Here is a 17,756-nt window from a genome sequence, read left to right as displayed (position 1 = left end):
AGGCAGTAGTCATGAGAAGAGGTGAGAGAAAAGCATTGCTGGCAATGAGAACAGGAAGTGCAAAGGCCCGGGGGCCTCCTCGCCTCACAAAAATATAAGGCAAGGTCCAGGATTCTGCACATTTTCTTCCTTCCATAATGAATAGCCAGCACAATTCTCACAACAGTTTTGGGCTTTCAGGTGGAAGGGCCTCCCCACTTCCCTATGTCAAACGTCAAATCCAACCCCATCGGCCTTCAGGGCTTCTCTGAAATTACTTCTTCCCCCCAGGAAACCTTAGCTTACTCAACAAGAATGGATCTCGAACGCCTCTAATTATTTGTACAAAGTTTTTAAAAAGATAGTGCTTGCTACTTTCTAAGGATGTGTGCATGGGTCAGTGATTTTGTTTTTTGGGGAGAGGGGGGTTCATGAGCTCAAGTTGAGGCAAACAGCTTCAGCTAAACACGGGAACAAGTTCAATAGATCCGGCTCTCAGCCCACCCGGAGCTCTTCCCGCGGAGACTACATTTCCCAGAGTGCCCCGCGGACCAGGGGGGGTGCGTGAAGCCGTGTCTTCTAGGACCCGGATTCAGGTAAAATGGCGGGCTCGCGATGAACGGCTGTCAGGTAACTGCTACCCTCTCTTCCTCCGGTTAAGGAGTTTCTAAAAGCTAGGCAGGTCCAGAAGCCTTATGGGGAGATGTCGATGTGGTCTACCTATCGTTCGCGGCAGGGTGAAGCCCCTGGTGTCACCATTCTCAGTCCGTCCTGCAGAAGGGTTGGCGTGTGGCCGTGCCCTTCCTGTGGGCTCCCCTCGTGCCTCGGCGGATCGCTCGGGGACCCCTCCAGTCCAGGTCTTTCGATTTTGTTCTTGGGTGCTAGTCCCGATGCTTCTCTTAGCATGTTCCTCAGACCGCGAGTCCTTCGAAGCTCTCCGGAGTTTTTCCTTCGGGGTTGAATTCTGGGCCAAGGAATTTACTGTCTGAATTTCTCTCCCTGGAGTGAGTAATCTGACTTTCCAGTTGCCCTGATTGAGGGGGACATTAGATCCCCCCAGATACTTTGTTTCTTGGTTCGTAGTCAGAAGACATGGGTTTGCGTCCAACCCATGCCGCCTATAAAGCAGCGGTATAGCGGGCAGGTAACTCGTTTGACCTCTCTGAACCTCAGGTTCTCAGTGTATAAAATGGAGACGCCTACTTCACAGACTTGTGAAAGAGCATATAATGTATAGGGAAAGGGGCTTACAAACTGTAAAAAGCACACTGTATGAACTCAGGAAAGTAGTGCAAATGTACTGACGGTGCAGGGAATCACCCTGCGTAACTTAGTCTAGCAAGTAAGACTGTGAGGCCTGTGTCCCAATTCCATTTTATCACTATTGGGGGGAAGGGAACGAATAGTCATTGAGGCTAATTAAAAACAAGGGATGTAGCAATGGTTATAAGTCATTTACCGACAAAAGCCATGGAGGTTGTGGTTGTTTTCCCCATTTTACCGTGGAAGAAACAGAGGATCGTTTAGTTAATGACTTGCCCAAAGTTTCCCAGTTTATAAGTGACTGGCTCTAAAGTTCTTGGAAGCAAATCATTTAAATTTTGTACTTTAGTTTTTTCATGAATGAAATAAAGATACCTGTCATGATTAATAGAGTAAAATGAAATGGTAATGAAAGCACCTTGGAAAGTTAAAAACCTTGTACATATGTAAGAGGGTGAAATTTTACTAGGGACTTTAGAGTGTTTATATGTGTTCCTCTAAATCAGTATTTAATGGGTAAAGGATAGGCCTTGTTTAATATTTAATTTAATTAGAAACAATCCTACTTCAAGTGATGTAGTAAGATCATGTGTATGGCACCTGAGAGGCTGCACACAGACACATGAGCATTATGAAGGAGGATGCTTTGTGTAGCATGTGTGAGTGACTGTTTTCTAAGGGGAATTACACGTTTGCTGAGTGCTCACTAAATGGAAAGAACTATACTAGGTGCTGAGAAGTGTGCATTTAAGAAAAATAGTAATGGACATAGTTCCAGGGCGTTGGGTCTTATATTTTGGTGGTGTTCTTTGTCATATATTACATGGAAATGGAAAGTTGTTTAGAAGGTTTTCTTGTGACTGTAGTTCTAGCTAGCGATTCCTCTTGTTCTTGTAGCGTTCAATATATCGTATCACTTTATCATAAGCATTAATTTTTCTTTATCTTTTATGCAGGGATGAAAATAGGTATACCTGCAAGAAGATTTTAAAATCAGTTTCTCTTCAGATCATCTTCTTTCTCACCACCTAATAAGCATCTTGATTCACCATGGCGTTAGCAGCAGTAAAATGGGCGATATCAAACAGAGCTATCTGGAAACATTTATTTCCAATTCAAAGTGAGATTTTTTTCATGTTTAAAAAGAGATGTAAAATTTTTCATATATTAAGAAATCCATGTTCGCTGTAGAAGATTTAAAGTCTTTAGTTATTAGGCAAAAAAAGAAGTGTTTAGTTATTGTATATGCCTCTTAATAGGAGTGTTTGCAATAATGGAAAAGGGGAGAAAGTCTAAATGGCCATCAAAAGGGGTGGATAAATTTTGGCACATCTTTATGAATATCAACAGCTGTTACCAATATGAAAAGATCTCTAAATAGAAGGGGGGAAAAGTATGTCACGGAACAGTATTTATTGTATGATCCCATTTGTGCATTTAAAAGATGATCTACCGTATACCTGTATAGGTATATGCATAAATACAGAGTAAAAAGTGTGGACCAAAAAGGTTATCTGTATAGACCACTAGTGGGATTTAGCTGAGGGCAAGTGAGGGATTGACAAAGAGGAACTTTCTCTGGTTTGAATCACTTATGTTCACTATGTTTTCACATATCACTTTTTTAGTAGTTCTTAAAATTAGCAAGTAAAAGGCAAATTTACAATTTCATCTTATAAAAATCATTGCTAATATTTAGGATTTCAGTATGTGTTTTCTGTGTACTTAGCCATTTAAAAATATGTATGTTTAATATAAAGATGCATTTTATATGTCATAGTATGTAAAATATTTATAATTTATATGGGCACCTGGCTGGGTCAGTTAGCAGAGCATGCAACTCTCAGTCTCAGGGTCATGAGTTCAAGCCCCATGTTGGGCATGACACCTAGTTTTAAAGAAAAGGAATTTATAATTTAATATATAATTTGTACCTTTCTTTTTAAAAGAAATGTGCATGGTCTAATATTTTCTTCAAAGCCTCTTGATACATCTTTGATAGTCAAAACATTGGCCCATATAAATAAATAGACTATTATTAAAATCTTATTTCCCAACCAGTCTTGCTTTCACTCTCCCTTTCCTCTGTGAACTCTCTTCTTCCATTTCTAAAGCAGATAATGGTTAGAGTGTAATAATCAGTTTGCTTTTTCTTCTTTACCTATGCAAGCCAACTTTTTTACACATCTCTGGCTGACCTTAATCTCTTCCTTCATGTTTTCTATTTATTGCCATTTGTAATTGAATGTTTGTTTATTGAGTTAGGGGAAAAGAGTTGAAAACTAAGGTAAAAAGTAGATTTAATCAAGTAAATTAGGAGGAGATTGTTAAGAGACTTTAGATATAAACTAAAATCAGGGGGTCCCTGGGTGGCTTAGTTGGTTAAGTGTCCAACTTTTTTTTTTTTTTTTTTTAGATTTTACTGATTTATTTGAGAGAGAAAGCAAGAGACAGAACACAAGTGGAGGGGGAGGGGCAGAGGGAGAGGGAGAAGCAGACTCCCCACTGAGTAGGGAGCCCAATAGTGGCTCGACGCTGGGATCATGACCTGAGCTGAAGGCAGACACTTAACTGACTGAGCCACCCAGGCGCCCCTCGTCCAATTCTTGATTTTGGCTCAGGTCATGATCTCGGGGTTGTGAGAGCAAGTCCCGCATTGGGCTCTGTGCTGAGTGTGGAGCCTACTTTAGATTCTCTTTCTCCCTCTCCCCCTCCTTTCTCTCTCTCTCTCATCCCTCCCTTAAAAAGAATAAAAATCAATGAGAACAAAACAAAACAGTAGTCGGTTCTTGATCACTTAGGAGCATTTTTGTTGTTGAGAATTGGGAAAGACTTCTGCTTGCTTAAACCTTTGCCCTGACTTGAACCCAGCCTCAAGGCTGATGGTAAATCAGACCTAATCATTTTTTCCTAGTCCATTTCCTGAAACAGCAATTAGCCCTCACTGAGGTTAATCTGAAAACCAGTTAATCTGCCCCTGGATAAGTGAAAATTATCTATGTATACTTTACCTACTAGATTATAAATTTGTAGTGTCTAATTTATTTTGGTTTCCTTAGTACCTCTCATACCTGGTAGGTGATAAATATTTGTGAGCTGATTTGAATGGACTGGAGTTGTCAAAATATCTAGTTAACTAAGAATTAATTTAAGTTACCCCAGAAAATTATTTCATTATTACTCAGTCATCCTAATATTCAGTGACTGCCTAACTTCTTGCATCCTGAAGCCCCTTATTCTCCACAAGTCCTATAATTACTATTATTGAAGGTAAAGTATTATTACTATTATTGATATCTTATATGAAAAGGAAGAACATTAAGATTAGAGGCAAAGCAAAACCATGATTAAGGGAGAAAGTTCAGTGAGCAGAAATAAAAAGGCCTCCCATTTGCCAAAAGGAACATTTAAAACCTTCCAAAATATACAATCAACAATGGGAATGTAGAATATTTTAAGGGTTTTTAAGCATACTAAGTCATTGATCTTTACAACTTTGAATTTTACAACTTTGAATAATACTACATGGTAGGTGTTCTATGAAGATGAAGGAACTTGAGTTCTCTGACCCCTCAGAAACTTACCACGGTTGTATATCAGATAGATGAGAGCTGTGATCGAGACTTGGGTCTTCCCACCTTATTTAGTCTAAAACACTTTCTACTATATCTTCTTTCCTGTAGTAACTTAAAATATGGAGCATTTGAAGGTTAAGTGGGACTGTCAGTTTTTATAGATCTTATCAAAAAGCAGTTAAACATATGTATACATAACAAGAATAGCCTGTAAATTATGGAGAGCTGACTCATTGAAATTCTTTTTGGTAAATTGAGTTGATTGATGTTAACTTTGGCATTAATTCTTTTTTTTTAAAGGTTTATTTATTTGAGAGCGAGAGAACATGCGCTCGTGTGCGGGGTGTGGGGAGGGGCAGAGGGAGAGAGAGAGAGAATCCCAAGCAGACCACTGAGCACAGAGCCTGATGCGGGGCTCAATCTCAGGACCCTGGAGATCATGACGTGAGCTGAAATCAAGAGTCAGACGCTTAACCGTCTGAGTCACCTAGGCGCCCCAATTCTAATTATATATTTAAAACCTCTGATATTTACCATATTTAGAGTTTTTCTCTTGATAAAGTGTCAGGTGCATATCTCTAATTATGTACTAACTGTGAAGAAGTTAGCATTTTAGACACAGTTCAGCAGTCACTTCTCTGTTAGTAGCCACTGGAGGGGACAGAGTCATGATTGAGGTGTGGTTCCTGGCCTTAAGGAACTTATCTACACTTGTAGGTGAAGCAGACATCTATGGAAATAAGAAATACCTGAATATGATATAAAATGTCATGTATGTCATGAGGGTACAAACAAATGTCTGTGTTTAAGTACAGGGTAGAAATTTAACAGTTTCTTCTTGAACTGAAATACTGTTGTCTTGAGTTTTCCCTCCTGCCTATTTTAAAAACATTTAATTCTGTCTGTCCTGCCTCTGCCACCCAGCCCAACCCTGTTTCTTTCAGTGAATGTGTATATCACCTAGCTGGTATATATTCAGAGACTACAAACTTCTTTTAGTATTAATTCATATATAATTAAGAAGATTCCCGACAGTGTGAAGAAAATAAAATAAGTGTAAATGATGTTTATGTCATCCTCTGACTTGTCATGCTGAATGTTGCTTCATATTAGCACAGATAATCGAAAACCAAATCTTTTGAGAGATGAGGTTAAATTTCTAATTCTTTGTATTTTATAATCTTACATCAATAGAATTTTGGGATTGACATTTTGCTGAGCAATCTTTTATGATAGAAGTGAGTTTTGTTAAGGCACTTTTTATGCTTTGGAGTAAGAATTTATGTTTAGACCTCTATATGCAGCCCTTGGGGAAAGGAGGAATATACAAAGTTGGAAAATATATCTTATTTATACATCTTTGATACATATAAATAACTGATGCAGAAAAAAAAAAAAAGACCACAAAGAAGATATAGCAATGTCAAGTGAAGCATAGGTTTTGGGACATGTACAATAGACCACTCCTTTCTCTGTGATGGGAATTGTGGGGCAGGGAGGAGAAAAAGGATTTCATGGAAGAGTAGCATTAGACTTTGAAGGATGAATGGTATTTGAACAAAATGGGGATTGCATTTCATACTGAGGAGCAAGAGGCTCAGTTGAGAGAAGTTGATCCTTGGCTTTAGCCAGCATATAAAGTATTTCTCCCTTATCTGTGGAGGATACATTCCAAGACTCCCAGTGGATGCCTGACACTGTGGATAGTACTGAACCCTCTATATGCTATGCTTTTTCCTATACATACATACCTGTGATAAATTTACCAGTTAGGCACAGTAGAGATTAACAACCATAATTAATAACAAAATAGGACAATTCTAATAAGGTACTGTAATAAAAATTATGTGAATGTGGTCTTTATTGTCCTGTACTCACCCTTCTTCTTATGATAATGTGAGATAAAATGTCTATGTATTGAGATGAAGCAAGGTGAACGACATAGCATTGTGATATAGCATTAGGCTACTCCTGACCTGACACTGTGTCAGGAGGAGGATCATCTGCTTCTGGACTGTGGTTGACCTTGGGTAACTGAAACTGCAAAAAACAAAAACATGGATGGGGGAGGACTACCCTATTCAGAACTGTTTTTAACTATACTGAGCTACGTTTACATTTTTTCTTTGTATTTAAAGGAACACTGTTTCTCTGAACATAGGAGAAACAAAGTAATTATGGCTCTTGAATTTGCAGATATTCTAAAAAAGGAAAATATGCTTTGAAATCTGAGCATTTTGATTAAGAAAAGTTAAATTTGAACAGTTTATTTTGTATTTCATCACTTAACATACTCCCTTTGTACCATGCACTTGGTCTCACAAAGTTTTTATTTATTTATTTATTTTTACAAGTTTTTAGAATACCTAAATCCTTCCTGTATTCCTCTGATCCTTAGCACTTGTAACTCCCTACAAGGAACATTGTACTCACCCCTGCCAACTCCTGCTTATCCTTCCATCCTTCAGAGCACCTTAGACATCATCTTCACTGGAAAGGCATTCTTAAAACTGCACAGTCCTATTTTGTAACCTGTGTGCCCTCTCCCAGTGCCTACCCATCCTAACAAGGCTTGTCATTTATATTGGAATTGTCTCTCACCAGACTTGTACCTTTTTTGAGAGCAGGGACTAGATCTTGTTGAATCCCCGATCTCTAGTACACCCCTGTTTCATAGTAAACAGTAAATATTGGTTGAATGAATGAAACTAGCTTTACATTTATGTGAGAACATACGCTCAAATGAACTAAATCCATTTTACTGCTTGGGGTTTTTGCAGACGGAGCTTTATATTGTGTTTGTCATAAATCTACGTATTCTTCTCTACCAGATGACTATAATTGGTATGTATTTAAATTCAGTTGAAAAAATAACAGTTTGTTAGTTGTATCTGAAGTGTTTTAATTTTATTTCTCATTTTGGTATTTTCTGCGTTCTTTTCTGATTCTTTAATTTTGTATTTAAAAATTATTTCAGCGGCCTTATTTACACAGTATCTGGGCTCATAAATGTTTTAAATAAAAATCATTATCATTGTGTTTCAGTGAATCCTTAATTTGTTGTAAGACAGACATGCTGTTAGAAATGCTATCTTTTGGGCGCCTGGGTGGCTCAGTCAGTTAAGCGGCTGCCTTCGGCTCAGGTCATGATCCCAGGGTCCTGGGATTGAGCCCCACGTCCGGCTCCCTGCTCAGTGGAGAGCCTGCTTCTCCCTCTCTCTCTGCTTACTTGTGCTTTCTCTCTCTGTGTCAAATAAATAAATAAAATCTTAAAAAAAAAAAAAAAAAAGATTTAAAAAAAAAAGAAAGAAATGCTATCTTTTATTCTAAAGCATTCTTTAGCTTTTTGGAAAAGTTAATTAGTTTTTTTAGTTTTTTCTCTTGGGGTTCATATCTTTTAGCTTAAGCATTTATTTATCTTATCTTTTGGTTGATGTTGAATAACCCTAAATTACAAATAATTTAATTCAGTCACAATTTATTTGGTACTTACTCAATTCTAGTCACTATGCTAAGAACAAGGAATAATATATGAATAAGATGTTGTTTTCTTCTCTGTAGTAGTCTGATGTACAGAAACTCAACATATTTTCTTAAGCTATGATGTTTTTATTGCAAATTTTGGTAAAAAAATATTTTTTTCCCTCTTGACACTAGTTTTAATTTGAATTTTAAGTGTATACTTAGTAAGTACTAAGATAGTGATGAAATTAGACTAGGTAATAGGTAACACTTTAAACCTGAAAAGATTGAATCTTATAAGTGTTGTGTATTATATAAAACTCCATTCTTCATCAAAAATCACTTGATAGATTAAATGTTCATTATAGCTGTGTTATGCTATTTGATCTTAAAATCGTGGTGAAACAACCTAATACTGTATCTTACGTTAGCTAAAATACACTGTAGTGTTTAATTGCCAATCTAGTTCAAATCTGGTTAGTATTGAAACCCTAGAAACTTAAATGTGTAGGTATCTAGAGAACACATAAGGTTAATGAAAGCTGAAAGTTGTGCTCCTTAGAATGTATGTGGATTTGAGTATAATAGTTGATAGGATCTTTGAAAAATAGTCTTGGTCAGTTGGTACCTGGGTGAGATCCAGCCAGAATATTGCTGGAAAAAATATTTAGAGGAGTATTGCCCAAAATATGTTTTTCTGAGGGATATCAGTGGAGGGAAGGGATAGTATTCAGTAATTGCCAAATTTATTTGACTGCAGAACTCTTTTTACGGGAGACTTCTTACAGCTGTATTGTTCCGCGAAAGGCACTTGGAGAAGGCACTTGATCTAGAAAAGGGCTCAGCTGCAATCTTTATGATTGGAAATTCAAGTGATCCTTTGCTTGAAAGATTATGTACTTTGCTGATATTTAATTTTAATAATTTAACAAAGTAATATACTTCTTACAGCTTTTTGAAGGTAGTTTTTATTTTTTAAGATTTTATTTATTAGAGAGAGAGAGCACAAGCAGGGTCAGGGGCAGAGGGAAAGGGAGAAGCAGACTCCCATCTGAGCAGGGAGCCTGACAGGGGGCTCCGTCCCAGGACCCCGAGATCATGACCTGAGCTGAAGGCAGCCGCTTAACTGACTTAAGCCACCTAGGCACCCTGAGGGTAGTTTTTAGATAAGGAAAAAAGTTCTGGTAATAGTGATGAGTAAACATGAAGATCCCTCCCAAAGATTTGGATAGTCTAAAAACAAATAGGTAAAAGAGTGGGTTATGCATTAATGGTTTGTTGTGGTAGTTAAGCTGACATATTTTGTGGGATGGTCTGAGTTGTCCCCTCTGATACAGGTACCAGGTCTGCCAGTCTAGTGTCATAGCATCTATTCTTCAGGGATTTATGGTTGGTTAATTAATTTTATCTCTAAGAAAATCATTCTGTCTTGAATACAGTATAACTCTGTTTCTAAAACATTCTTTTTTAGCAAAGTGGAGCTTGCTTTGACATCGGATGGCAGGACAATAGTATGCTACCACCCTTCTGTGGACATTCCATATGAACATACAAAAGTATGTATGAGAAAATCTCTTGTAATTTATAATTTGCTGTTAGAAATATTCACATTTCCTTACAGTATCCAAAGAGAATGGAATTGTTTGATTTCCTTTATTTGGTTTATATCTTTTTTTGGTTTTTATTTTACTATTTCAGTTTTTCTCATATCTTTTTCATCTTCTTTCTTTAAAGACTTTTTCAGTATACAGAGTGAACCATTTAAACACAATTATGGCATCAGTTTTCTGGTCTAAAATCTGGTAGGTGATTTTTGGCTAGTACAGATTTATAAAACACATTGTCCCATACTACCTTATATTGTAATCTAATAAATCATGAAAAACTTGTATTTTGGTATGCTGTTTTATACCCTTTATATTATATTGGTTCTGATAATCCGTTGCATGTTTGGTGAATTTTTTTTTCCAGTTTTTTTCTAATGGGTCAACATGGGCATATATTTTAAGGACTAGTTTAATTTTTTCCATATTTCTTCAAAAGCCAAGCACTAGGTAGAGGAAGTTTTGTTTTTGTCTTCAGTACGATTTATTTTAGCTTGACCCAAGTCTTTTTCTTATTTTATATTTGAAATGCTTCCTTCTATGTCTTTTAAGCCTTAGTTTACTATATTTAGTAATGTTTGATTTGCTCTTTGAGGAGAAAAGAATTAGATAATTCAAATCGTCACATGATGCATCTAGTGGTACCTGTTTTTTAAAAATCATCATTAGGGTCAGAATAATGGTTGATTTGAGAAAATAGCTTAATTGTATTTTGCTAGTTTTTATTCCCTTTAATCTCACCGTTTTGTCTGCCTGCTTTGTATTCTAGTCACATATCATAGGCAGTAATCCAGTACCTCTTTCATTTCATTTCTTGGGGCAGTGTGTAGAAAATAGGCATAAATCACTGACTTTTGGCTTGTAAACACTACAGCTCTCGCTGTATTGTGCCCTGACCTCTCCATCTTTTTCCCCTACCTCAGCCTCCATTCCCACTGCTGTATTTTAGAGATGTTCTAATCACAAATACCTGCTCCTCCTTCCTGCCAGTCTAGATTTCAAGAATTCCCCTAGCTTCCTACCAGTTCCCCCAGTCTCCCACCTCCAAGAATTCTTCATCTCCTCATTGAGACCTACATCCATTGATCAAAGCACTTTTTCTTAGCCCTCATGTATCTCACACATTCTCACTTCTCTCCTTGCCTGGCATAGATTCCATGGTCCATCATTATAATCACTCCCTTGCATACATGTCCAACTCCCTGGTTCCTTTTTTTCTGTTGCACTCCCATTGTAGCTGTTGTCTCCTCTCCCACATCATCAGTATTCCTTCCTCCCTCTTTCTCTCCCTCCCTCTCTCTGTCTTTCTCTCTCTCTTGTCTAGAAGATTACTCTTATCACTTTACATGTAATCATTCCACTGCTCACCACACTGGCCTCCCTGCTGTTCTTCAGGTACATTAGGCAGGCTCCTACCTCTGGGCTAAATGTAGTACCCGTACTGCTGGGCTCCTTCCTATTGTCTTTTCTCAATGGCTTGTATCATTTCTGGCACAATAGATACTTTCTTGTATTTCTGTCTATCTCCCATCACTAAAATGTAACCTCCATGAGGACAGGGCTCTGTGTCGTTCTCTGGTATATCCTTAGCATCTGGAATAACACCTGTACTTGGTAAGTGAACACTAAATATGTGTTGATTAAATGAATAAATTTGTTCCTCTCTCTTCATGCTTATGGGTTTTCTGTTTTAGGGCTAAGAGACATTCACATGGGGAAGCATGGAATTTTTTTGTTTCTCAAGTAATAAATTATAGATTGGGCTGCACAATAAGAAACATTCTTGAAAACACATTACTGTTAGAATTTAGAATACAGTATGTTCTTTTTGAATCTAGATTTACAAATCTCATGCAGATAGTACATGATAATAAATAAATACCCTCCAACATGACTTGAAGTTTAGTCTTGATTTTTTTTCTTTCCTCAAGGAGGTAGGGCTGCTACAACTCCAGGGTGCCCTTTGATTCTCTAGGCCCTGGAAAGCAACTGCATGCAAAGATCCTGGTCATATGTAGAAATACCTACTGAGACTGGCTTTAAGAAAATTAGGATGATTTGCATGTTTGGTTTTCTGGTAATTTGAATTTAAAACATGTTGATTGTTTTCCACAGATCCAGATCTGTGAAGAAAGATCCTTCCTTCTTCTTTTGCCGAGTATATTTTTTATTAAAAGTACTAATATTCTAAAAATGTTTTTCTAGAATTTAGGATTTCTAGTTTAGGAAAATAAAGATATTACACAAGGGGCAAAAAGAATGACTTGGAAATACTAAAATGTAAGCACTAGGCAATTCTTTTAGTGGCTGATTTGGTGGAAAATTTCAAAAGTCAAATTTTGAAAATTCTTAAGAGAAACAAGGAAAAGTCAGGATGACAGTTCTGAATGTTTTTTAAAGTTGACAGTTTTATTTTAGTTTTTCCTTTTTTGAAATAGTCATGTGTCCTTTCTTTGAAGTTTGATCAAGGAGATCAAATGCTACCTAAAAATCAATTCTGAATCAGCCAGAGGCTCTTGGAAGGCAGCTATGCTCACCACTGTACCACCAACGCTGCCAGAGGCTCTTGGTATAGACTTTGAAGAATCCATTAATTCCGATGTCTTTTATCTATGTGCCTGGAAAAGAAGTGTGTTTAATCATACAAAGCAGAGAGAATTTGTGATATATTAGAATTGAGCCTGCTTGGGAATAGGAAGAGAGACAATGGAACATTCATGAATACTTGGAAACAACTTAACTTTTGATAATACTAAAAACATTTGATCTTTAGCAACAAGTATAGTCACCTAAAAGAGAGAAAACTATTATAGGTTCTAATCCTGTGTTTGCTAGACCTCTGAGGGTCTCATAGTAACTTGCAAAGACACTTACTAATATTTCGCTTTACATACAAGTAATGATCTTTTAAAATTACTTTAAATGTCTAAGGAGGACTTTTTCTTTAAAGTAAATTCTCTCCTGTTTGAGGCCTTAAAGAAATCTTAGTAGCTGCCTACCAGTATTGAACTCTTAAGAGTACAAGGGACAGCTAAGCATACCATATATTATTATTTCATTTAATCCTCACCAAGCCCTTTTGGGTAGGTATTATTTCTCTGACTTTACAGAAAGGGAAATTAAGAGCTTAAATAACTTGTCCAAGGTCACAGAGCTATTAAGTGGTAGAATTAGAAACCAAAGCTCAAGTTCTTAACCTCTTTACTACCTGCTCATTCCCTCCCACACTAAGTAGTTCCTTATTTCTACTTATCTCAAATTGTTACAAGTCTTACTTTGCAGGCCTTTCATAATCTGATTTCTCAAGATCCATTTTTATTTTTTTAAAGATTTTATTTATTTGAGCGAGCGAGAGAGAGGAAGCGCATGAGCAGGGGGGAGGGGCAGAGGGAGAGAGAGAAGCAGACTCTGCTGAGCAGGAGATCCCAGGACTCTGGGATCATGCATGACCTGAGCCGAAGGCAGGTGCTTAATCGACTGAGCCACCCAGGTGCCCTCAAGATCCATTTTAAAGTTTATCTCTTTATTGTGTGTTCTTTCCTACTTTTAATATTTGTTATTCCTTGTAGAATGCATTCTGCCCTCTGTAACAAGGCTCTGACTTGGCTCCTATTTTACCTCTCACTGATATCTTTTTGTTACTTTGCATTTCTGTAGTATTGAGTCAGTTGTGCCACCTTCATGCGCTTAGATACTGCTTTTTAAAGAAGTCTTATTTTTTATGTACATATGCCTAACAAATATAATTATATGCTATAGCATTTAATACAATGGGAGAATGTAGTAGTTGTCATTAATAGTGTATGAATGTAAAGACATTTATGTTTGAATTATTTTCTTTCTGGTTAAAAATTCAGATTTTCATTGTATTGTAATACGTATATATGGTATTTGTAAAGCAAGACAATGTTACCACCTTGTGTTACATACCTCATCATGTAATATTTAAAATATACATGACTTGACTTTCCAAAACAGTGATTCTTAAAGGCTTTAATGAGTTAGTGTTATTGATGGGAATATGTTATATCATTCAAATGTGTTGGGGAGGAGATGAGATTTTTAGTAGTTGATGTCTTTAGGTGAAAAAGTACTCAAGTTATCATAAAGCATCATTTGATGACATTTCAGTCACCTGAAATGAACGCACTGAAATTTTTTTGTTTCCTTTGGATGTAAGAAATACCATTTTCATTGTATCTCACTTTAATGATAAGCAAGGTTAAAGATTGTAAACTTTTTTCCTCCCCTAAGATTTTATTTATTTATTCTTGAGAGACACAGAGCGAGAGAGAGAGAGAGAGGGGCAGAGGCAGAAGGAGAAGCAGGCTTCCCACGGAGCAGGGAGCCCAATGCAGGACTCAATCCCAGGACCCCGGGATCACGACCTGAGCCGAAGGCATACAGTTAACTAACTGAGCCAGCCAGGCACCCGAGACTGTAAACTTTCAAGTTAAAAAATAATGGGCACAATTTATAGTTTTGGGAAATAAAAATTAAAGTAATAAGTGCTTTATTATTGGGGGAACAATAACATTAAATAAGAACTTTATTATTGGAAAAGAAACCCAAAACTTGATATGAGAGAAAAAATATTTGACTTTTTTTTTTTAAGAGGGGGAGGAGAGAGAGGTATGGGAGGGGCAGAGGAAGAGGGAGAGAGAATCTTTTTTTTTAATTTATTTTTATTTAAATTTAATTACCATATAATGTATTACTGGTTTCAGAGGTAGAGGTCAGTGATTCATCAGTCTTATATAATACCCAGTGCTCATTACATCATGTGCCCTCCTTAATGTCCACCACCCACTTACCCCATCCCGCAACCCTTCTCCCCTCCAGCAACCCTTAGTTTGTTTCCTATGATTAAGAGTCTCTTATGGTTTGTCTCCCTCTCTGGTTTTGTCTTATTTTATTTTTTCCTCTTTTCCCCTATGATCCTCTGTTTTGTTTCTTTTTTTTTTAAAAAAGATCTTATTTATTTATTTGACAGAGACAGAGAGAGCGAGAGCAGGAACACAAGCAGCGGGAGTGGGAGAGGGAGAAGCAGGCCTCCCCCCCGAGGAGGGAGCCCGACGTGAGGCTCGATCCCAGGACCCTGGGATCATGACCTGAGCCAAAGGCAGACGCTTAACGACTGAGCCACCCAGGCGCCCTCTCTGTTTTGTTTCTTAAATTCCACATATCAGTGAGATCATATGATAATTATTTTTCTCTGATTGACATACTTCACTTAATACCCTCTAGTTCCATCCATGTCATGGCAAATGGCAAGATTTCAATTTTTTGATGGCTGAGTAATATTCCATTGTATATAAATACCACATCATCTTTATCCATTCATCTGTTGATGGACATCTGGGCTTTTTCCATAGTTTGGCTATTGTGGATATTGCTGCTATAAACATTGGGGTGTAGGTGCCCCTTCGGATCACTGCATTTGTATCTTTGGGATAAATACCCAGTAGTGCAATTGCTGGGTCGTAGGGTAGCTCTATTTTCAACTTTTTGAGGAACCTCCATACTGTTTTCCAGAGTGGCTTCACCAGCTTGCATTCCCACCAACAGTGTAAGAGGTAGGGAGAGAGAATCTTAAGCAGGCTCCATGCCCAGTGCAGAGCCTGACAAGAGGCTCGATCTCACAATCCTGAGATCATGACCTGAGCCAAGATCAAGAGTTGGATGTTTAACCAACCGAGGTGCCCCTATTTCTGATTCTTTAATGAATAATGCAACTAAGTAAAATTCTGTTCTGAAAACTTACTTACCTACCTTGAGGTACTATAATGAATTCCGGAGTGTGTTAATTGTTGTGTTGTAAACTCAGTCAAATGCTGGCTAACATTCCTATATATATATATTTTTAAAGATTTTATTTATTTATTTGAGAGAGAGAGAATGAGAGAGAACACATGAGAGGGGATAGGGTCAGAGGACGAAGCAGACTCCCTGCCGAGCAGGGAGCCCAATGCGGAACTCGATCCAGGGACTCCAGGATCATGACCTGAGCCGAAGGCAGTCGCTTAACCAACTGAGCCACCCAGGCGCCCATCATTCCTATATTTTGATGCTGTTGATTTCTGATTATTTTGTAGCCTATACCTCGGCCAGATCCTGTGCATAATAATGAAGAAACACATGACCAAGTGCTGAAAACCAGATTAGAAGAAAAAAATGAGCAATTTGAGCAAGGACCCATGATAGAACAACTTAGCAAAATGTTCTTTACTACTAAGCACCGTTGGTATCCTCGTGGACAGTAAGTTCTTTTCTTTAACTCCCACTTGACAACTAAAAGAATGTGTAACTTTTCTTACATTAACAAACTTCCAAGGTTGTATTCTGCATGGGGAAATTAACACCCAGTATGATCACCTATTAAATGGTATTTTTATTTTTTTTAATATATATATATATTTTAAATGTTTTATTTATTTATTCATGAGAGTCAGAGAGAGAGGCAGAGGCAGAGGGAAAAGCAGGCTCTCCGCCTAGCAGGGAGCCCGATGTGGGGCTCGATCCCAGGATCCTGGGATCATGACCTGAACCAAAGGCAGACACTTAACCATCTGAGCCACCCAGGCGTCCCTTAAATGGTATTTTTAGATGTACAAATAGTGTAGCTAAAATGAAATAGTACTTCTTTTTTCTTTTATTTTAATCGGGGAATTTAACCAAAGCTTTCAGTGAATTTTGCAAGAATTCTTGAAAATTTTTCTATTTTGTGATATAGTCATTTACTGTTTTTATTCATCCTCCTGCCAAATAATTGACCTTGTTCTCAGCCCACCTATCCATTTATTTAACAGATTTCAAGTTATTGTTTAAAAAAATAGGGTATAGCAAATGATTGGGCAGTGTATATAGTTCTCAGTTCCTTTAGAAACTAGTTGCCCCTGTTTGCTAGTACTCACATTTTATTACATGGATTCTTACCTCCTATCTGACTCTGGCTTTAAATATTTTTCTTCTTTTAATTCTTCTTTCTTTTGTATCTATCTTATTCCCTACTAAAACTGAGAGGTGACTTTTTTTTTTATTCTTATGTTAATCCCCATACATTACATCATTAGTTTTAGATGTAGTGTTCCATGATTCATTGTTTGTGGAGAAGTGACTATTTTTAATGGCTTATGTTTGAGCAAACTTTGTTCTTGCTCACTTAGTCAACCAATAACTAAGCACTAGGCTGGCACATTTCATGGCAGGACATGCTTATGGAATTAATGAATATACATTCATCCACCTACTCTACTAAGTGCTGGGAGATAAAAAATACAGTCCTTGTTTACAAGTTGTTTATAGTCAAAGAGAGAGGATAATATAGTAAGTAAAGGCAAGTGATTGAGCCTTGAAGAATGGTTAGGAGCTAGCCATGGGCAGAGAGAACAGGATGTCATAGAGTATGCTGGGGAAATTGCAAGTAGTTAAGCTTGGATGGGACCCAGAATATGAGGAAGGAGTGTAGGTCTTATGAAGGATTTTGTATTGTGCTGAGGTTAGATTTTATTTTCATTGCCAAATTTTAAGAAAAAAAGTTAATGCATTAGAAAATCATAAAGTGGGTTCTGTACTTGGGATACATGGAAGGTGTATATGGAAAGGTGATATATGGAAAGTTTGGAGTCAGGGAGACCTGTTTGGAAACGATTATAATAGTCTAGGTGAAGTTTATTGAAAATCTTAATGAAAGGGCCAGAAATGGGAATAGAAAGGGGGAAAATAAAAGAAAGGACTTTGATAAAAGGAGGAAATAAAAGGAGGAAGGAGGAAAAAAGAATTTTAATTAACAGCAGTACGTCACTGACTAGGTGTGGGAAGAGACAGGCAGCCTCTCAAGTTTCTGACAGAGGTGTTTGGGTGATGATGGTGC

The 17,756-nt window shown here is 37.4% G+C and overlaps 1 protein-coding gene across 3 annotated transcripts in view; it reads left to right on the top strand.

Moving 5' to 3' along the window:
* Positions 1-568: 568 nt before the first annotated feature.
* The window catches only part of MRPL42 (mitochondrial ribosomal protein L42), a 65,310-nt gene continuing 48,122 nt past the window's right edge, over positions 569-17,756 (top strand). For all 3 annotated transcript variants that reach the window (XR_004676120.1, XM_034987844.1, XM_034987845.1), the window contains exons 1-5: positions 569-609; positions 2,199-2,362; positions 7,598-7,661; positions 9,751-9,835; positions 15,979-16,142. Coding sequence is in view for 2 of the 3 variants with exons in the window: in XM_034987844.1 (XP_034843735.1) it covers positions 2,293-2,362; positions 7,598-7,661; positions 9,751-9,835; positions 15,979-16,142 (383 nt within the window). In the remaining variant the exon portion in view is untranslated. The remainder of the gene's footprint in view (positions 610-2,198; positions 2,363-7,597; positions 7,662-9,750; positions 9,836-15,978; positions 16,143-17,756) is intronic.

The sequence above is a fragment of the Mirounga leonina genome, unplaced genomic scaffold, assembly GCF_011800145.1.
Source record: "Mirounga leonina isolate KUSES-001 unplaced genomic scaffold, KU_Mleo_1.0 Mir_418, whole genome shotgun sequence".
NCBI lineage: Eukaryota > Metazoa > Chordata > Mammalia > Carnivora > Phocidae > Mirounga > Mirounga leonina.
The sequence above is the reverse complement of the archived record's forward strand: the minus strand, read 5'-3'. Positions and strand labels throughout refer to the sequence as shown.